The sequence below is a fragment of the Thamnophis sirtalis genome, unplaced genomic scaffold (assembly GCF_051295495.1).
Source record: "Thamnophis sirtalis isolate CommonGarterSnake01/CBP01778 unplaced genomic scaffold, rThaSir2_p1.2 scaffold_7, whole genome shotgun sequence".
In the NCBI taxonomy this organism is placed as follows: domain Eukaryota; kingdom Metazoa; phylum Chordata; class Lepidosauria; order Squamata; family Natricidae; genus Thamnophis; species Thamnophis sirtalis.
The window spans coordinates 6,255,527-6,277,743 of NW_028261387.1; the positions used below are offsets into that span (position 1 = coordinate 6,255,527).

At 39.7% G+C, this 22,217-nt stretch overlaps 2 protein-coding genes across 5 annotated transcripts in view; both read left to right on the forward strand.

Moving 5' to 3' along the window:
- Positions 1–22,217, forward strand: part of CDC14A (cell division cycle 14A) — an 84,188-nt gene that overhangs the window by 58,137 nt on the left and 3,834 nt on the right. Inside the window, exons 14-16 of one of the 4 annotated variants that reach the window (XM_087719232.1) lie at positions 135–263; positions 1,448–1,679; positions 8,904–10,670. In XM_087719232.1, the coding sequence (XP_087575358.1) occupies positions 135–263; positions 1,448–1,679; positions 8,904–8,933 (391 nt within the window). In that variant the 3' untranslated portion in view covers positions 8,934–10,670. Of the gene's footprint in view, positions 1–134; positions 264–1,354; positions 1,680–8,903; positions 10,671–22,217 lie in introns of those variants that run through there. The other 3 variants (XM_087719233.1, XM_087719236.1, XM_087719235.1) reach the window with 3 other exon arrangements.
- Positions 16,457–17,720, forward strand: GPR88 (G protein-coupled receptor 88). Its single transcript, XM_014059023.2, has one exon. The coding sequence runs from the start codon at positions 16,680–16,682 to the stop codon at positions 17,718–17,720; it is 1,041 nt and encodes a 346-aa protein (XP_013914498.2). The 5' UTR covers positions 16,457–16,679.

Genomic DNA, 22,217 nt, shown 5'->3' on the forward strand with positions numbered 1-22,217 from the left:
GGGACCGTCGCGAACCGGTTGAAACCCACCCCTGATTCAGAGGTTCTGGTATGCAAACTAAATGAAGGATAGAAAAGTGAATATTCTACCAATCGTATGAACATACTTTTGCTTCCTATTGGTGTACTTTTCAGATTGAATACAGCAGCTCTCTCTCAAGGGTCCATATCTCCTTTGAAGGCCACCAAAGCAATGGTTTCGGCATCGCCCACGGCAAAGAGAATAAATAGGCATGCTCCATCCTCAGTTCCAAATTTTAAAAGGTATTTCTTTATTCTGCTATGTCTTTTTAACTTTTTGGGAAGAGGGGGTATAGGAACAAATGCTGTATTTTTTATTTGTAAATTGGGGTTTCTTATATAAGAAATCTTAAGATATTCTGAATGTCTTTGATGTAACTTTAAATACTTGCTTCTGATACCTTAGTTTGACTGTGGGAAGAAGTGGCTATGAGCACTAATAAAATTACATTCATACCATCCCATTGATCTCATATTAAAAGAGCTACATGCATGTTTTTTGCAAAATAACTTCTCTCATACTGGCCTACGCCAGCTTATAGAAACCAAAAGAAAACCCCCTTTAAGTAACAAATGTTAGAAATAACCCACAAGAAGAAAGTTGCATAAAGTTCCAGCGTCACTGGAGATTACATCTATGTATTTCTTCAAAGCACTGCAATCCTTTTGCAACTGTTCTTTATCCTGAAATGTTCCCAATGGTTTCCCCATAATTTACCGAAAGAATTGGATTGGATTGATTACATTTATATGCCGCCCTTTTCCCCGAAGGGGACTCAGGGCGGCTCACAATTCAGTCAGGGAAGGGGGTACAGACAGGGGGATAAAAAGACAAACATAACAATACAAAATTTAAAAACACACAACAACCATACCATTCGAGAAGGGGGGGGCAAAAGCTCTTTAGCCCCAGGCCTGTCGGAACAGCCAGGTTTTAAGGGCTTTGCGGAAGGCCTGGAGGGTGGTGAGGGTTCGAATCCCCACGGGGAGCTCGTTCCAGAGGGTCGGAGCGGCCACAGAGAAGGCTCTCCTCCGGGTAGTCGCCAGTCGGCATTGGCCGGTGGATGGAATTCGGAGGAGGCCTAATCCGTGGGATCTAATCGGTCTAGTGGAGGTGATTGGCAGCAGGCGGTCTCTCAAGTCCCCGGGTCCAATACCACGAAGGGCTTTATAAGTGACAACTAGCGCCTTGAAGCTGTATGTTGCCACCATTTAATATTGAGAAAGTGATTTCCCCCCCCCTCCAAGTGCCTTTTAAAGCATGTCTTGCATTGATCATCACCTGTGCATACATTTGGTGTGTCTTTTTTACTCCACGTGTGTTTTCCATTCAGCTTTTCCATAAACTCCAGGTTAGCCAGTTCTCTAGGGAACCTGCATGCTGCTTCAGATGATGCTGAGAGCAAACTGACATTATCACCCTCTAGGACAGGTTATTCTGTAAGCCAACTCTCCAGTCATTTGAATGGCAGTGCACTGTTGCCTGCCGGAAACGCTCATGAGCTGAACAACAACCTGTACAACAGGAGGGGCAGTAGCACTACCAACCTCAACAACTATGTCAATTCTCCCAACGTCCTGGCTGAGGACTACAACACCTTCAGATCTTACACGGGGCTCGCTGCTCCTTCAGCAAGATACCTGAGTCGATCCATTCCTGTAAGTTCACAGTTCAGCAGCCCTTTCAGCGACCTTATAGAACTTCCCTTCCACCAAAGCTTTCCTCCGAAGTTTCTAACATTCCTTAGATCTTCCTTCCTGCTCTATTTTCTCATTTCACGATCTCCTTCTTCTTGCGCAACTTGTATCTTCTTAATCTCAACCAAAACCAGTCAGGTTACTTTTTTGTGCGCCGAGGTGGCGTAGTGGTTAGGGTGCTGTACTGCAGCCACTTCAGCTGACTGTTATCTGCAGTTCGGCTGTTCAAATCTCACCGGCTCAGGGTTGACTCAGCCTTCCATCCTTCCGAGGTGGGTAAAATGAGGACCCGGATTGTTGTTGGGGGCAATATGCTGACTCTGTAAACCGCTTAGAGAGGGCTGAAAGCCCTAGGAAGCGGTAGATAAGTCTAACTGCTATTGCTATTATTGTGGTGGTTTCTTTGACACCTCAGGAAAGAAAGATGATTGTTTCGCTCTCTAATTTTTGTAAGGTCTTCGGTGAGCGCAGCTTTCTTTTTATATCCATTTTAATTCATTGTAATGAAACGCTGAAAGTGTCAGATGTTCATATCAGTACAGGTTTTTTTTTTACAATTTTTTTAAAGATACATACAAAGAGCACGGAGAGATTCGATAGGATTTTGAATTGTCTAAGTTAGAAGAATTAATTACATTTATATAGGTAGTTTTTAGTCGATAACCACTCATTCAGTGATCGTTCGAAATTGTGACAGTGATGAACAAGCTGTACTTATAATCAGCCCTCAAAATTCAAAGTTCAGGCTATTATTTATTTATTTATTTATTTATTTATTTATTTATTTATTTATTTATTTATTTATTTAATTTGTATGCTCCCCATTCTCGAAAGACTCAGAGCGGCTTACAATAAAAAGGGAAGGGGGAATAAAGAAAATAAAAACAACAATTAAAAATTCAACAACATTCATAACTTAGGATGGGGCTAGATAATTCAACAGCCCCCGGCCTGCCGGAACAGCCAGGTCTTGGTCGCTTTGCGGAAGGCCGGAAGGGTAGTAAGGGTCCGGATCTCAACGGGGAGATTGTTCCAGAGGGCCGGAGCAGCTACTGAGAAGGCCCTCCCCCGGGGGGTCGCCAGCCGACATTGACCGGCAGATTATATCATCCCTAGAGTCCAGGATTGCAAAACAAGCATTTGGCAACCAACTTATATGATGGTTGCAACATCCTGCTATCCTGTGATCACCATTTGTAACCTTCGCTTCTAGTTTCCCGTAAGCAAAGTCACTGGGGAAGCCTGCAGGGAAGGTTGCAAGTTGGTCCTTGCTGCCTTTTATCCTGGGGAGCCACTTACAGAATGTGAGATCCCAGAGATCTCATACTCCATAGTGCACTTGTACTGCAGCGTCCCCTCCCTAGCCTACCCACACTCGCACAGTGTTGCAGCAACCCCACCTAACATACATGTACTCATTGCTGCACTTCCTCACCTTATTCCATACTACACATCTGCTCACTGGATTCTTTCCAAGCCATCCAGGATTCATGACTTCCAGCCAGCTTCCCCAGTGACTCTGCTTGTGGGAAGCGGGCAGGAAGTCACAATCACATAAGGTCCTGTTTTTATTTACCAACAGAGAGAGCTACCATAGGTGTCATCACTATGCAATATGGTCTCATAATATTCCACTTCATGACTTCATCTCTTAGTGATGAAGATTCTAGTCCAAATTACTGCCATGCGGTGAGGATTACCTGTAAAATAATAGACGAAAAAAGGAGGGGAGGGAATCAGTATTGGTTCTCGGTCTACTCTAAATTTAGCCTCATGTTCTCATGCCGAGGTGGCGCAGTGGTTAGGGTGCAGTACTGCAGGCCACTTCAGCTGACTGTTATCTGCAGTTCAGCGGTTCTAATCTCACCGGCTCAAGGTTGACTCAGCCTTCCATCCTTCCGAGGTGGGTGAAATGAGGACCCAGACTGTGGGGGCGATATGCTGACTCTGTAAACCGCTTAGAGAGGGCTGAAAGCCCTATGAAGCGGTATATAAGTCTAACTGCTATTGCTATTGTTTACAATATATATATTTCTTCTGCGTGAATGAAATGGATAAATAAGTACCTCTGACTACCATCACCATTTTACATAACTTTTGGGGGAGAAAAATACCAAAAAACTGGTGTCCTAAAATACAGTTTAAGCCAGGGATGTCAAACTCACAGTCTGTGGGCCAGATGTATCTCACATGCTGACAGAAAAGCCTTTGTTGCAACAGTAAGAAATTGTAGCATTCCAAATTTTAGCTGTTGTTTACCTTCACGAGCTTGTAAGATTTATCTCTTACATCAGCTGTTGAGTATAGCGTGGAAATACTAAAAATGAAAGAACTAAGGCTTTTGTATTTATTTTATTGGTCAGTATCTGACCAATAAAATAAATCTTGTTGTTGAGAGTATCTTTTTGTTGAGAGTATCTGACAAATACGTTACTTTGTTTGAAAAAGAGTTCTTGCAAATATTTTTTTCTGGTGAAATAAGTTGAGGTTTGGTTGAGGTTTATTCGATTTATATGCCGCCCTTCTCCCAAGGACTCAGGGCGGCGTACAACATTAAAAGAAACACATACTACAAAAGTTTAAAAGAAATTAAATAGGATATCCCCAAACCCAATTAAAATTAACAATGACACATTTTTTAAAAGAATTCAAATTAACAATAATCAATACTTTGATTTGTTTTGTTCAGGCCAGGCTGGCTTGCTGGAAAAGCCAACTTTTTAGGGCCCGTCGGAAGGACCGGAGGTCGGGGATTATACGAAGCTCCGGGGGCAGCTCATTCCAGAGGGAAGGCGCTCCCACAGAGAAGGCTCTCCCCCTGGGGGTCACTAGCCGACACTGTCTGGCCGACGGCACCCTGAAGGGGCCCACTCTGTGGGATCGCACTGGACGGTGGGAGGCTACCGGTGGCAGTAGGTGGTCTCGCAGGAAATAATATATTACACAAATTTAAAACTAAACTAATCTCAGGATTTATTTTAAAATAAGTTTGTTCCAGTCGCTGCTAAAAACAACAATAAAAAAACAAGTATATTTTCCACTCCCGAGAACTTATTTTTATAATTAGTTACATTTGACTACCAGAAAGCACCATGTGATTGTTGTCATCCTTACTGGGACACTTCAGATATAGGTAGCCAGATTTTTTATTCTTTGGGGTTCAAATCCTCTGCTTGGAATTGAACTCATAGATCTTTACCCATCGGAAGACCTCCTGCATTGTTTTAGCTTTTAGTTTTAGAAACTATCCAGGCCCTGCAATTCAGTGGTTGTAGGAAGGAATACTCAGAAGGTGTCCGAATGGTATACATATAATCTATTTAACCTTAAGCTCTTAGAGCAGAGCAATATAGATGTTACAGGTGGCGCAGTGGTTAAATGCAGCACTGCAGGCTACTTCAGCTGACTGCAGTTCTGTAGTTCGGCTGTTCAAATCTGACCGGCTCAGGGTTGACTCAGCCTTCCATCCTTCTGAGGTGGGTAAAATGAGGACCCGGATTGTTGTTGGGGGCGATATGCTGACTCTGTAAACCGCTTAGAGAGGGCTGAAAGCCCTATGAAGCGGTATATAAGTCTAACTGCTATTGCTATTGCTACATTATCTCGTGACCCTAAGTGTGGGATTTTACGTAACATCTTCTTGGGGGATGCGGAAATTTGTCTACTTTTATGCAATGAGTATCCTATGTGGTGTTCTCAGTTGCCTTGGCCACCAGGAGGCAACATGTGACCAATTTTGTCCTTATTTATATCTTTCTGCTCAGAGCTTAAAGAGATGGAATGTACCATTCTGATTGTTTTTAATAATACATTTCTGCAGCGCAGTACATAAAATGTTAGTTGTTTTCTGGAGATAAAGAGCATGTTTAAAAAATAGAAAGTCCTTCATAACTTATATCGCAATTGTTTTGTTAGAATTTTACACAGTCATAAAAATCCAGGAAACATCTCGAATGTTTGAAAAGTTAGAGCAATATAAAGAGAAAATATATTCAAACATAAATATAAGAGGTGACACATTGCAGTGGTTCCTTGTGAAATCGAAGTGGATCAGAGTATGAGTATGAGTAGTTTATTTATATGCCGCCCTTTTCCCTGGGGGGACTCAGGGCGGCTTACAATTCGGAAGGAAGGGAGAACAAACAGATTAACACATAAGACAGTACATCATTAAAAGCACAACATTCATACAATTCGGGTGGGTTACGGTCTTTAACCCCAGGCCTGACGGGACAGCCAGGTTTTAAGGGCTGTGCGGAAGGTCTGGAGGGTGGTGAGGGTACGAATAGGGTCGGAGCTGCCACCGAGAAGGCTCTCCTCCGCGTGGTTGCCAGTCGACATTGACCGGCAGATGGAACTCGGAGGAGGCCTAATCTATGGGATCTAATCTATGGGATCTAATTGGTCGAGTGGAGGTAATTGGCAGTAGGCGGTCTCTCAAGTACCCAGATCCACTACCATGAAGGGCTTTGTAGAGCAATATTTGCCTACCCCAAAACATCTAGCACAGATATTTCACAGTATTCATACTTTCAGAGAATTAAATACTTGTTTCTACTCTAAAGGATGATGGTAACTTTATTCTTCAATGTCATTAAGTTCCATCCACTCTCTTACTCTCAAGTAGCTGCCAGTAAGAAATGGGATTGTGTAAATCCATCATGGATTTGAGGAGAAGTGTGAGAAGATATCTGTTGGCTTAAGTGATCTTTACCTGCTTTCCTGAGCAAAAGGAAGTAGATACTGGCCATAAAATGATACAAATGCTGCTGAGTTTGCTGAGAAGTGATATATTTATGTAGCTGGAAATATCAAAAGGCATATTTGTTTTAATAAATATAACATGGCATACATAGATAATAAACAGAGACATGTTACTTTATTTAAATTAAAATGCACACCTGACATTGTGGTGTAGTTTTAGAAAATCAGGTTTAGGTTTGCAAATATTAGCGGGAAAATTGAAAAGAGTGAATTTCACCATAAATTTTGACTACATTTGAAAATACCGGTATTGATTCAGTTAAAAAAGAGTTGTTGCAAAAGGTCACAACCAAATTCGAAGTCCATCAACCTTTCACTCTTTTCGTCAAAGTAAAACTTGAATTCCATAAAAATACTTCCCAAAAATATATATATTGCAGTTCATTATTATTATTGCTATTATTGATCTGAAGAAGGCAAAGACAGCCTTTTGTATCATAATGGAACAAGATAGAACAGAACATTTTAAGACAATGAATGATGCAATAAAATTGATGTTTGAAGTACTCCTTAGTTGCTTAGTATACATAAATGTACATATTTACACTTGTAGTGTAGTGCTGTTTTCTTAGGATATAATCCTGAGAATAGGTGCTTTTTCTCATAGTTTCTAAGCCCACACAAAGTTGTCCATAAAATTTCAATCTTAAAAATAAAAAAAAAGAATAGTAATATATGTGACATACTTAATAGAGAAAGCTTTAGCAGGTTCAGCAGAACAGAATGTGGGGATTTGAATAATAAGTATGTGATAATTGACATTTCTTTCACATGGATGAAAAACCAAAAAAAGTAGACTGCCCTGCCAGGAAGCATATTCCCTATTATCCAAGTTTTTTTTTCTGATTTTCAAAATCTCTGCTGACCTGTATAAAGTAAAATAGACATATTGTGTTCACACAAGGATGTTTCCTAATGCTGTATGCTGAACATACAGGACATGATTTTTTTTTAAACCAGCCCTATGAGCTTGATTGTACTGGATTTATTTCTCAAAACTTAAATTCAAAAATTTCCTTCTGACTAATGAGTGTGTCTTCTCGGCTTAAATAAATAGGCAGCAGTGAGGAAATATACTTGAGTTTTCACAACTGAAATTTTACTTCGTTAAGCTAATCCTGTTATACAACTGTACTAATTTGCGTGCTATTTTTTGCATATGTGCTGGCGTTTGTAAGGTCACCTAGGCAATCTAGTGAAATCTATCATTTGCTGGCATATGAGGGGAGGAGTTTCTTCCAGCTTCTTTAACTGGAAATAAGTCCAGTTGTCTTTACTGGAAGTTATTTATCAGGTAGACGATCTGAAAAATACAGAAATCAGATAGATTCCATGTCACACTATTATTAGAGACAAAAGTAGGCTGAAATTTACTTTCTCTTTGCAGAGAAAGTACCATTTGAGCCAATATATGTTACAGATGTCATCAGAAAGAAGCACAAATTATTAGAAATTAGATTTCCTGGCAAGCTTTAAACTCTACTAATTTTCTGCCTGTCCCTCTTATTGTTGCTTACAATAACTATATATTCATTTTTATTTCTTCTTCCTCTTTCTTCTCTCAAATGTGTATAAAATGTGTCATTGACTTTTAAAATGTATTCCTGCTTGATTCGTATTTGAACAAAATGAAACTGAAGAGTGCTTTCCTTATTGAAGCTGAAATGAATATAATTAAGATAGAATAAGCAGATTTTCTGTGCGGGAAGTGGCTTTTAGACAATCATGACTGTGCCCTTTGTTTTAAGGCACTTGAAAGGAAAGCAGCTAGAATGTTCTTAATTAATACAGGCAAAATATAAAAGAACAACTATTGAATGCCCGATTTCTGTGTAAGAATTGCCTTAGAAGAATAGTTTTTCTAAGATTACCCAAATGTTCTGTTCTTTTCCATATATTTTTATTTAAATTTTCATAACACTGGAAAAAAAAAGCTTATGACCGTACTTTCCAATAATTGTAGGTTGCTTTACTAAACCTGGAAGTAAAATGAACAGGAACTGTTATTCTGTTAAGAAATAAATTTCTTAATGAAAAGATCATGAGCCAAGATGTCCTTCTATTCAGCTCCTACTGTTGTTTCTGATAAGGTTATGTCACTGCTCCAGACTTAACTCTAATAGGAAGGGGAAAAGGCCTTACAAAAGAATAGAATACGAAATAATGTATATTGTAGCTACAGTTTTAAACTGAAGCTTCGGGTTAGCTTCAGGTTAGTGTTATACAGCATCTGGGCCCATCATGGGTGGGTTTTTATTATGGTAGAAGAAGAGTACATTTGGAAGATATGCGTCTTAAATCCTAAAACGTTGTTTTTGGTTTGTGCAATGAAGGTTTCATGTCTTAAAAAATGTTCATATGATTGAAATTGAAGTACTTCTAACTGAATCTTAATATCAGCTTCTGTTTTTACCTACACAGTCCCTTCAATCTGAATATGTTCAGTACTAAAGCCTTACTGCTCCGGTGAAAGCTGGACATCTCTTAAAAATTATTTTTCTTCAAAAAGGAAGAATGATGAAGGAGACGCTTCACTGGAGAAATGCTTCTTCAAACATGATTAGAACTTAACAACCCCAAAGCTTTGCATAATCAGGGACTTCAGTAGTGACTACTACAAACGTGTTGTAATTGAACTTCTGAATATTACAATTTTGTGTACAGATCGAGATTTTAATATTGAGAATACTTCTCTAACCAGCTGCAGCAATAGTTTATAATGATGGTTCTGGGTTCAGTATTATAATATATATGTATCGAGTAAAAGGTATTGTCTGTACCCAAAAAAAACATGTATATTGTATAAAATATAGTATATTTTGGTTTAGAATTCAGGGTGGGGTGGTTGTTTTTTTACCAAAAATGTGTATTTTTCAAATATTGTTTTGTACTTCAAACATGAGCCAAGATCCAGAGAAACACATTCATCTGCAGACCTCCTGGGGGAGCATTAGATTAGATTAGATTAGATTGCTTTTATTTATAGGCCGCCCTTTTCCCTGAGGGGACTCAGGGCGGCTTACAACCTATAGGGAGGGGATACACGTAATGACATATACAGACAATACACAATTAAAAAATAGAAGCAACATTCATTCATCATTCGGGTGGGGACGGATCCCAATCTTTAACCCCAGGCCTGGCGGGATAGCCAGATCTTAAGGGCTGTGCAGAAGGTCTGGAGGGTGGTGAGGGTACGAATCTCCACGGGGAGGTCGTTCCAAAGGGTCGGAGCTACTACTGAAAAGGCTCTCCTCCGCGTAGTTGCCAGTCGGCACTGGCTGGCAGATGGAACTCGGAGGAGGCCTAATGGCTGCTAATACTACACACCTCATGAGTTATGACTCCAGAACCCCCAAGGACTGCTCAGTTATGTCTGCAGATTTGGGAACAAAATTGAACATCTCTTGATCTTGGCCATACCCAATCCTGCTACTTGTTGTCCTTATTGTATCTGTCTGTCACTGTTGCTTCTGTTTTTTAGAATTTTACTAGTGGAAAAACATATTTGTTGTACCATTTTTAATTTCAGATGCTGATGTTTGCAATGTTCATATTTTAAAGGTCTTAAGGAAGTCTGTGACATAGACTTGCCCTAGCGTCTTTAATTACAAAGAAAAAAAAACTAATTTTAATTAAATCTGTGTCTCTTAACAATTGTGCTCCATAATTTGTATGTCAAAGGATTTCCTGTGTTTTCCTTTCTGTATAGCCTTGTCTACAAGTTGTATGATATTAGAACATGAGAAAAAGGTTGCCATAGCAGGGAAGATCTAATAGACTGATTGGATTTGTAAGCAACAATGTTATCTGATTTTCATTGAGTTATTCAGTGACATAAGACATTTCTTTTTATTAAAAAACGAGAGACCAAAAGGCAGGAAGTCTTTTACTCACATTTTAATGACGGGTTGCAAGAACATTTTCAAAGCTGTTTATAACTCCTTATTTTCCACTGTTTTTATACACTGAATCATACTATCCATATTATTATTTGCAAATGCCATGTAGCTAGTGGCTAATGTAATTTTGAACATTTAGTTTCCAGTTCATCTGAAAGCCGAGGAGAGTGGACCATAGTCCCCACTACCATTTTTGTTCCCCAAGAACACCCCCATTTTAAGAGTAAAATGCCCATTTTCAACTACTTAATTTTTCTGGGCAGGGCTGATCAGTTTGAGAAATAAGGAACAGAATATGTCCATGAAGAATTTGCTAAGGTGTAGCATTTCTGTCTTGAATTAGTTTCCTTCCCATAAAGGACAAAAGTGGACTTTATTTGTTCTAATGATCTGACCATGTCACTGGCTCAGTGACCGTGAGGTCCTGAACAACAAAATATAATGAAAATTGAAGTAAAACCTCCTCTGCCTCTATTCACAATTATTTTTGAAACAGCTTTGCCTTGGGTCTGTAGGACTAATTTAGTGCCGTTCTGGATGCACTAATTGGTAACATTCACATACCATTTATATTATGATCAAAAGAAAGCTCCCCTATTAATGGCTACCAAGGAAAGAATACTTTCTTTTAATGCATGTTATGCAACCATTTCACCCTTTCCTTCCTTGTGCAAACAATAAAAACCACGGATCCTCGTGGTTAGAGTTCTCTTATTTAATCTAAAAAAGAAAATTATCATTCATTGCTTTAGAATAGGTTAGTATAATAAAAGTCAGTCTCATGTTTAATATTATGGTTTGTTCTGAATCTGGCAACTTCGGCTTCCAAGTTGGGGGAAAAATGCATAATTCCAGTTAACTGGAAGTTTGCTAGTTTGATGAATCATGTCAAGGTAGAGATCAAAGATTGATAGACTATTTCATATCAACTAACAAGGATTAGGTATTTAAACAGGCGAGGGAAATAGTTCCAATTATGATGGCTACATTTTTGGTGTTTTGTGTTTGTTATCAGCTGCTTTAATTACTGAATGCAATATTTTATCAAATGTACATCAAATGTACTAGATGTATGAGTGAGTAATAGGCAAATTCTAAGGTAATTTCTACCTCTAAAATTTAAGATGTATTTTGTTATTATACTACTTATGAGAGAGATGTATTATTTTTCCAATGTAGAAATATAAATGCTAATGAATGTCAAAATTATACATAGGTTTATTCTTTCTTTTAAAAAGATTATGAAATACAATATTATTGTCAATACCAGCAATTTGTTGTCTCATTATTGACATGTTTGAACCATGAACTTTCTTGGTCTCTTCTGTAATTTTTGTTATCTATACTAGGAATAACTTTGAGCATTTCAAATGTTTCCTTACAGAGAATAGCATTACAGTGGATAAGCAAAGCATACAAAGTGGTTCTTTGAATTGGAAGAAATGTTGAAAGTCATGCAAATCATAGAGGGAAATCGTTTGTAATCTATACTTGGATATAAAATTTAGTTTAAAAAAATTTAAATGGTATAATTGGTAAGCAATATTAACTGTGCTTTCTTATTTTAGTGTGGTCATATTCTCTGAAGTGTGCTATCTGTATTTTATTTAAAGGATCCATTTTATATTTTCTCATGAAATGCAATTATTACCACTTTCTTATAAAACTATTTGGAACTATTAATGTTTATTTTTATATCAGAGTAATAAAAATCTACTTCTTTTCTGTTCTTCAAATATGTTGTTGCTATTCTCTACACAGCAATTTGTAAATTGAGTTCCTATAAAATAATTGTTTTTAAATTGGGTAAGATTAAAGTAGCATTTAAAAATCTTTACCTAATTATTTCAGTAAGGGTATGTCTATACTGCCATCCCAAACCAATAACTTGCTGTCTGCAATACTTAATACCTGGATAAACAAAAAAAAATGTTCTTTTATTTCTGTCCTTGGATCAGCAATAGTGACAACGGGAAATATTATTTGTTAGTTTTGTAGACAATCTTTTGTTTAAGAACTCAAAGTGGCATGTGTTATTTCATATTTATTATTTAGTTTAGAAAGCTGTCCAACTTCCAGTGATTCTAGGCAATTTATGAATTATGCTATTAATTAAAAAAAATCAAGATATTAAGCAAACATTGAGAACATGGGGCATAACCTCAAACTGATCAGAGGAAAGGGCAAAAGTAATGTTAGAAAGGGTTCCACCACAAAACCGCGTTCGACTAAAGTGCGCTCGACGAAACCGCGTAGCTGACGTCATCAACAGGGCGACAACAGTGCGGAGACAGAAGCACGCTGTAAACGCTAAACCTAAAATTAACACCTAAACCTAAACCTAACCCCCCTAACCTAATCCTAAACCTAACCCTAAACCTAACCCTTAACCTAAACCTAAACCTAACCCTTAACCTAACCCTAAACCTAATCCTAACCCTAAACCTAACCCTAACCCATAACCTAACCTTAAACCTAACCCTAAACCTAACCCTTACCTTAAGTTGAATCGGCTTGCTTGCAAAGCGCTATTTAAAGCGCCCTTCTTTCTCCGTGCTCGCTGTTGTCGCCTGTTGATGACGTCAGCAACACGGTTTAATCGGGCGCGGCTTAGTCGAGCGCGGTTTTGTCGTGCCACGGTTAGAAAGTATTCACAGAAAGAGTAGTAGAAACTTGGAACCAACTTCCAGTGGAGGTAGTGGATCAGTCATCAGGATGTAAACGTACTTGGAATAAATACATGTCCATCTTAAAAATAAAATAATTGAAAAGAAAACAAAAAAACACACTCCAAAGACAGACTTAATGGACCACCAGGTCTTTTTCTGCCATCAGTTTTTAATGTTTCTGTGTAGTTACAAAGGAAATAAATCATTAGAACAATTAAAAGAGAAAAGAACATGTAACACCTGGACAAAATAACTCATTACATTGCAAAAAAAAAATCAGACATTTAACAACAACCTAACCCCAGATCTAGGAGCAAAACCAACTTTTCACAGGATTTGTACAACACTTGCAAAATGCAACTGTGTATATCTCCAGCGGGATGCTGTTCCAGAATTGCTGTTCCATGGGAGGTCACATAGGAATATTGTACAGATAGTCCTTGCTTAATGATGCTAATCATGACTAGAAACTCTGTCATTAAGCAATATGGTTATGTCCAGGAAACCCACAGAACTCTACTGGTTAGCAATGGCAGGGAATGTCACAAAACACAATCACATCACCATGGGGATGTCACAATAACCATTAGTACAAGGACCAGTCATAAGTGGTTCAATGCCAACATACATTTCAATGATCACTGAATAATAATTCAATAATTCAATGAATAACTCAATAAACAAGGACCACTTTAGTGCAAGGCTTCTCCCATCCCTATTCCAGACTACAGCCAAGGCAGCACCAAATGGTTCACCAGATCCTCGGGGAAAATCCCAAGCTCCATCTAGAATCCAAATTTGTCTTTTCAGTTGTCTGGGATGGACTAATATAGCATGCCCTGCTTTCTCCAGAGGGTTGGTGACATCAAGTTGGAAGAGGTCTGTCCACAGGAATGGACTAATGTCAATATTCTTCAATGACACATCACATCATAACTGCTGTGTGGAAATAAAATAGATTTGGAGTGCAACTCCTGGTATGTGGGGGTTCCACCACAAAACCGCGGTCGACTAAAGTGCGCTCGACGAAACTGCGTACCTGACGTCATCACAGCGCGACGAAAACAGCACGCTGTGAGCGGTAAAGCTAAAATTAATGCGGAAACCTAAACCTAACCCCCCAAAACCTAACCCTAAACCTAAACCTAACCCTTAACCTAACCCTAAACCTAACGCTAACCCTTAACCTAACCCTAACGCTTAACATAACCCTAAACCTAACCCTAACCCTTAACCTAACCCTAACCCTAAACCTAACCCTTACCTTTACGTGAATCGGCTTGCTTTAAAAGCACCCTTTTTTCTCCGCGGTCGTTGTTGTCGTGCTGCTGATGATATCAGTGACGCGCTTTAATCGGGCGCGCTTTAGTGGACCACGGTTTTGTCGTGCCACGGTATATGTCAAGCTTTTTTATTATTTGGAAGAGATGCATGATTGCCAGGGTGGCCATGACCCCTAAGCTGCTATGGACTCAACATCCCTTGGAGGCTTATTAAAATCCCCAAGAGCTACTATCCTCATGGAGTCCACCACCAATCCAGTGATGGAATCCAGCATCTCCAACGGGAAAGATGCTATGCAGCATGGAAGGTAGTACAATAGCAGCAGTCCAAACTGTTGCCCAAAACCTGAGTTCATCTAGAGAAGGTTTCAAATCCAGTTAGATCAAGGGTGAGGAACTATGGCCCTTTTATGACTTGTGGCCTTCAATTCCCAGAATTCCTGAGCCATCATGGCTGGTTCAGGAATTCTGGGAGTTGAAGTCCACAAGTCATAACGTGGCCATCATTCCCCACCTCTGAATTAGACCCTTAATCCCTATCTAGTACTACCATTAACCACTACAGTTAATTACCCAGTGGGACCTCACCCACTCTCACGGCCTTCAGAAAAGCTGTTAAAACCTGGCTGGGGCTGTTGACCTCATTGTTGAGGTCCAGCCCCGATCATAACGAATGTATGTGTGTTGATTTTAAACCTGTTTTTATTTTCATTTTTTATTACTTTTTTTTCCTTCGTTGTAAGCCGCCCGGAGTCCTACGGGATTGGGCGGCCTATAAATCGCAGAAATAAATAAATTAAATTAAATAATTTCTTTCCTTGTATTTTTCCTGAAAATGATGGAACAGGCTGCAGGAAAGTTAGGATAGCTGCAAGTGAAAGATATAGAGCCGAGCTGGCGCAGTGGTTAGGGTGCAGTACTGAAGGCCACTACAGCTGACTGTTATCTGCAGTTCAGCGGTTCTAATCCCACCGGCTCAAGGTTGACTCAGCCTTCCATCCTTCCGAGGTGGGTGAAATGAGGACCCAGACTGTTGGGGGCGATAGGCTGACTCTGTAAACCGCTTAGAGAGGGCTGAAAGCCCTATGAAGCGGTATATAAGTCTAAATGCTATTGCTATATTGGTCCAACCCAGTTACTAATTTCTGTATTTGTCGTTTTTGTTTTATTTCATTTCCAGAGAGGTTTCAAAATTGGGATCAACGTGACAACGTATTTTTGTGCAAATCGTTACGTTACACAAAATTTCAAACACCCAAGTTTGAAAGGTTGTGTAACACATTAATTTTACAACTTTACCTAACATCGATGGGATTATATTTGAAGGCCTGCTCAGTAATATAGCAATTCTTGTTGCCAAGGAGCAGGAAGTATGTAATTAAAGGAGGGTTTGAATGTTGCAATTAAGATAAAATTCGGTCAGATATTTTGAAAATGGTAGCAGCCATCGAAACTTTTCTCACCATAACACAAACCTGGAGTTGAGAAGAATATGTGTAAGCGGGAGTTTCTGTCCATCTTGGGATGAACATCAGTGGTAGGAGAAGGTTAGAAGAGCAGGGAACAGAAGTACTACCTCAAACAAAGGTGACTCAGGAATCACAGTGGGTGGAGGGAAAGGTAAGGGGAGAAATGTCAATTTCTGCAATTGCTGCCTTTTCAGAGCAAGTTGGATTTTCTTCTCCCTCCCCTTCTCCCTCCTATAATCTCTGAATAATTCATAAAGATCAGACGCAGAAGCACCACATTCTAGTGCTGATAGATACAGCAAGCATTTTGAAATGCTCAAAAGAAGGTGCCACATCTTCAGAAGACACCTCCTAGGATTTCTGCTCCTCCTTTTCCTTCTTTGAGGAATGCTCTACATTTTCCTGTCTTAGGATACTCATTGCTACCTTAGAAGGTCCCGGGCATCTAGAAGGGGATCTATACGTATTGTATTATTTTTCGCTCTGGCTTTATTTATTTTTAATGTTTTGCTTATTCACAGCTGCCACACTTTTACACGCACCTTTCAGGATCTCATCACTAGTTCAAACAACACTACATCTTCCTCACTTCATTTTCTGAATCCCATCTGTGCTTTTTATTTTTTTATTTTTGCTGGAATGATCTGGAAGTTTTATGGATTTCCGTGGGATCCAGTTTGTCTGACTCTCTTAGATATTATCTGCATTCTTGGGGGTGCCTTCGACTTTTCCAACGATCCTATCTTTGGCTGTCTGTTGTCTGTAGTCCCGTAGACGTGTCTTAATTTCTGAAAGACTTTTATCCCTTCTAGAATCAAGGAGATTCTATAAGTTTGTTTGGAGATTTGAGAAAGTTTAACTTGTGTGCAACAAGATGGCCAACACTTCTTCCTGGAGCTCCAGACCCCTACAACTGTTCCTTTGCCGTGAAGACTCTCTAGGAATTAGGCTGCCTTTGTCTCTACTCTATTTGTTGTTGGCTATCTCTGGAAGTTTATCCAACTTCATGGTTATTTATATGGTCTTCGCTTCCAGAAAGCTGCGTATCACCAGCAACGCTTTCATTGTGAATGGTTGTATCGCTGACCTGAGTGTGTGTGGTTTTTGGATGCCACAAGAAGTAATGCAGGGATTGCTAACTTCTGGTTCCCCTACAGCTCATTCAGGAAGTTACCGCTTATTTCAGGTTAGTCTTGTTGCTCTTGGGCTGGTTGTTTCATTACTTTCGCACCTCTTGGTGGCCCTCAACCGGTACATGCTTATTACCAAACCACACATCGTATACCAGGCTGTTTATCAGAGGAAGCATACTACTTGGATGATATGTTTGACCTGGATATTTGCTCTTCTCCTTGCCTTGGTCCCACCAGGACTGGAAACCTGGCAACCGATCCAGCAAGAGTCTAAAAATGCCACCAGCCACAATAGCTCTAACTATGCAAGCCTTGGAGTGGCCCTTGCTGTTCTCAGCCATACAGTCCTCCTGCTCCATTGCTACATGAGGATCGTGAAGCATGTTCAAGGCAGCGTCAAACGGGTCAGTGTCCTTGACTTCCATCTGCTGCAACAGCTGCCCTTTCTCCATACTTCTGGCCAAGCTCCCCGTCGGCCCCAGCGCCATTTGAGCATCATCTCTGTGTTGCTCCTGTGTCTGACATTCCTCCTGGCAACCCAACCGTTGATGTGGGTAAGCCTCCTGAGCTTTTTCTTTCAGCCTGCCCCCCGGGGTCTGCAGTTATCCAGCTGGCTCCTTCTATGTTCTCTCTCTGCCTTCAACCCACTGCTCTATACTTGGAAGAATGAAGAATTCCGGCGTTGCTTGCGCCTAATACTACATGGAAGAGAAAGCATAACTGTAGCAGTAGCTGCAGTAGAAGCCTCTACAACTCTTCCAACAGTTTCTCCTCCAACCTGAGGGCTCTTACAGGTCAGCACCAAGTTAGAAAGCCCAGGGAGCTTACAACTTCAAACTGATCACCTATAGCACACCTGGATGAAAGAGTACGTATAGAAAGAAACAGATAGAGAGTTGCACTTGGAAATTACTCGTTGAAATGAAGTCTTCAACTCCTTAAGAAGAAGCTTTTTTATTGCTCCTTTAGATAGGCTAAAGGAGCACTGCGGGGGGGGGGGAACGTATATATTTGTAAAAAAAGTACATTACTGTGTGCAATTTTACAGGAGCTCGCTCATTGCACACAAGCTAAGACAAGCATCTTGTACAATGCAAATTGCTTATAAATGTATTAACTATAAAGCAAGTGTGGGGTTTGGGTTCTATGTTTCTGTGCATGTGTGTTTTGTTTTAGTAGATGGAAAATATTTGCATTCCTTTCTTGGTTAACAATCCTCCAAAGGACTAATGTGAAACAAAGGAATTGCCCTTGCATGGAGATATTGCTCATAGACAATAATGAAGAGGATCCAGAGATGAATATCTAGTGTCCTATATCTAGTACTGTATCTAGTGTTCTATCTAGTGTCCTATATCTATTGTCCTTCACATAGTGTCCTAGCAAAAGAAAGAAAGAAAGAAAGAAAGAAAGAAAGAAAGAAAGAAAGAAAGAAAGAAAGAAAGAAAGAAAGACAGACAGACAGACAACACAAGTTGTAGGTCCTTGAACACAAGCTTCTTTCTGTCCTGAAAATATGCATGATAAGAGTTGGATGGTGTAAAATCCTGGATATTTTCATAACTAATAACAAAGTAGTCTTGATTCTCAGCACAGTACCTATCCTTGTAATAAGTTAAAAGGATGAGTGACAGAGGAAGCTGAGATGGCACATGTATCACGCAGACTTGGGGAAGTGGCTGCTTTAATATTGCTGAGCTACATTTTTAGGTATCTCTCTTCATGGTCTGTGGCAGTGGTGGGTTTCAAAAATTGTTGGAACCTACTCTGTGGGTGTGGCCTCCTTTGTGGGAGTGGCTTGCCACCCATGTGACTGGATGGGAGTGGCTTCCCGCCCATGTGACCGGGTATGAAATTATGAATTAGTACTTAGGTCGGTCCAAGTAGCTAATTCAGAAGTTAGTGGTTAGAAGCAATTGTAAAGCAAGATATGGAATTAAAACCAAAAATATTTTGTTGGCTATTTGAAAGGGAGTATAATGTATATTTCATTTTACACATGTTAGCAGCTGCTGGAATTGTGTTTGCACAACAGTGGAAAGAGATATGTAAATGAATAAATATTACAATGTGCAGGAATAAATAAATTGACAATTAAAATCAAGAAGGCTTTGAATACTTTTTCACGTTGGATTGGTTTTAGCAACTGCCAACTAATGGAAACAGAAATTAGAAATCCAAAAGTATAAAAGAAAACATCAATAATGTAAGGAAAGGTCCCTAAAATGTATAAGGAAATATTACTAGATCATTATTAATGTGTAGATAACTGCGGGACATTACACACCCACCAGTGGTGGGTTTCAAAATTTTTTGGAACCTCTTCTGTAGGTGTGGCCTGCTTTCCGGGTCCACTGGTGGAACTTCTTCTAACTGGTTTGGTAGATTTGACGAACCGGTTCTACCGAATAGGTGCGAACTGGTAGGAAGCCACCTCTGGTCTGTGGTCATCTGACTGCTGGGAAGTAAGATTCAGGAAGTGACCAGAGGCCATAGTCCAATATCTCATGTGCTTCCCATGAGGCTATTTTTAAGATTGTCTGCATGGCTATGCGTGCTTGTATAGACAAGGAAAGATACAAAGAATGAAGGAGAATAACCACAATTTAAGGAGTCATTGGGTTTGAGTCTATGAGCACACCAATATCCAAGGGAATCCTCAATCTAAAAATCTGAAATCCTCAATTTTCCGACAGTTAGAACAAATAATCAGTGGAACAACTTGCCTTCAGAAGTGGGTGCTTCAACACTGGAGATTTTTTAAAGAAGAGATTGGACGACCATTTGTCTAAAATGGTATAGAGTTTCCTGTTTGAGCAGGGGGCTGGACTAGAAGATCTCCAGGGTACTTTCTAACTCAGTGATTCTATCTTCAAGAAGCTGTTTTGCGAGGTCTGCCCATTATTATTTTTCTCCCTCTTTTTATCTGTGCTACTTTTGAAACTCTTGAAATTCTCCCAGGCTTACTTAAACTGTGCTTGGATTTAGTCTTATGCTTAGATTGTGTTATTTTGTATACAGGAGCAGACATTCAGACAAAGTGTTCACAAATGATATTTAGACTTAACTAACGGAAGAATTTTTAACAATAGTCATATCACAAAACAATCACTGTTTTGAAGCTGTACCAATTTCTACATAACCGATGATCAAAAAAAAAGGAATCTCAGCTAAAGATATTAATTTTAAAGAGTTAAATGCGTTACTCTTGTTCCATTGTTATATGTTGCTTCAGAATCTATTACTGTATTTTAACTCTGTTGAAACAAATTTCCTAAATTATATTTTGTAGGGTATAAAAAAATGAAAATGTTAAATATAACTTCATAAAAATGCTTATAGATGTCTCTATAGTTTTCTAATTAGACCCAGACAATTGCTGTATCTTACATAAATGGAGCACTGAGATTTCTGCTCCAGCAAAATATTCTTGACCAAAAGGAACATACAAAAAGTGTTTGATTCAGGCAAAGCTGGCCTGAGGCAATCTTTTTCTTGTGACTCATCTTGAATACCCATTTACAGGCCAACTCTTTCTCCGCAATATAATTGTATCTGACCAATGGAAGCCCTAGTAAATTTTAATTTGTTGGCGATGTATTTGCTTTCTATTAAAAATGAAGCATGTTTACTTTCCCTTAAACATGGGTGTGTTTGTGTATGAAGAGAGATAGAACTCAATCTCCCGTGCCAATTTTACAGCGTGTTTATATGCTCTGCCACAGACATGGATATGAACAAAGGAAATGAATACAAATAAATGGGGATAGTAGGACAGGGACAGTAGGCACACTGGTGCGCTTATGCACGCCCCCTAGAGACCTCTTACGAAAGGGGTGAAGTCCACTCCAGATAGTTTAAAGTTAAAGCTATGGGGGTTTGAGGACGTAACAACAGAGTCAGGTAGAGCATTCCAGGCGTTGACCACTCTGTTGCTGAAGTCATATTTACTGGAATCGAGTTTGGAGTGGTTTACCTTGAGTTTGTATCGATTGTTTGCCCAAGTATTATTGTGGTTGAAGCTGAAGTAATCATTGACAGGTAGGACGTCGTAGCAGACAATTTTGTGTACTACGCTTAGGTCAGACTTAATGCATGCATGCATTCATGCATGTATGTATGTATGTATGTATGTATGTATGTATGTATGTATGTAATTATAATGTATGTAATGTATGTATAATGTATATATCATGTAATGTAATCTAGTTGAGTTTCCTGTAGAGCCGTCCAGGAGCAGTGATGTGCGGTGAGGTTTATGGCTGGTGAGGCAAGTGGGCAAAAGACGACCTATGTCTGCCGCCCTATGTCTGCCAGCACCAGGGCTTCGGCAGGGCTTTCGGAAAGCCGCACCAAAGTCCCGGTGCGGCTTTCCGCCATAGAGCGGGATGCATCCTGCTCTATGGAGGACGCGGCGGCATGACTTTAAAGTCCCAGCGCCACGCCGGCCATAGAGCAGGACGCGAACCGGTTGGTCGGCAAACCCGGAAGTAAGTAACTTCCGGGAACGCTGAAGGATCCACCCGCCCGCGTTTCTTACCCGGTTTTGATGAGTTCTGCACTTCCATGCATGCGCAGAACACATACAGTGCCAGCGCGATCCTCCAGGAGCAGCTGGAGCATCGCACAACCGCTAGTACGCATGCGTGCACTGCGCGCTTGCACGAGGACGCTGCCGGCCCCGTTCCAACCGAACCGCTTGGAACGGGGCGAGAAACCCACCCCTGATTCCTTTCATCCTATGATTCAGTAAATAAACCCTTAAATAATTAGAGTATATTATTTTTGTAGGCACAAATCTCCTACCTCTGCTTTTCTTTTTTTCCCCTTACTTCAAATTTTCTATCCTGCCTTATCATTTTCCTCCCCCAGAATAGAAAGAAAAGGAAGATTTGACAGGAAGTAGGCTGCCAAATTAAGCCCCTTGTGGGGCATGCTATGAATTACTGTAAAGTAACTTCTGTTTTACGCATTTCTGTTTCTGTCATTGTCAAAGATCCGAAATGAAAATTATTTAATGACTATAAAGATGTTTTTTCAGTACTATTATTTAGCAATTGTTTTAAACAAAAAGTACACCTTGAAAATTTACTGTAATGTGTGTATGCGCAAATAATGGTTGAGGATCAAACTTTTGGGCAACCTTAACTTTCCACACCAGCTTTTTGATGTAAGGTTAAGCTAGGGCAGCTGAGTCTATTACTAAACATCTCAGAAGCCCTTGTACTACAATTTTCTGAACTAATAAAGGACCCCTATTTATACTGCAATCTCCTTTA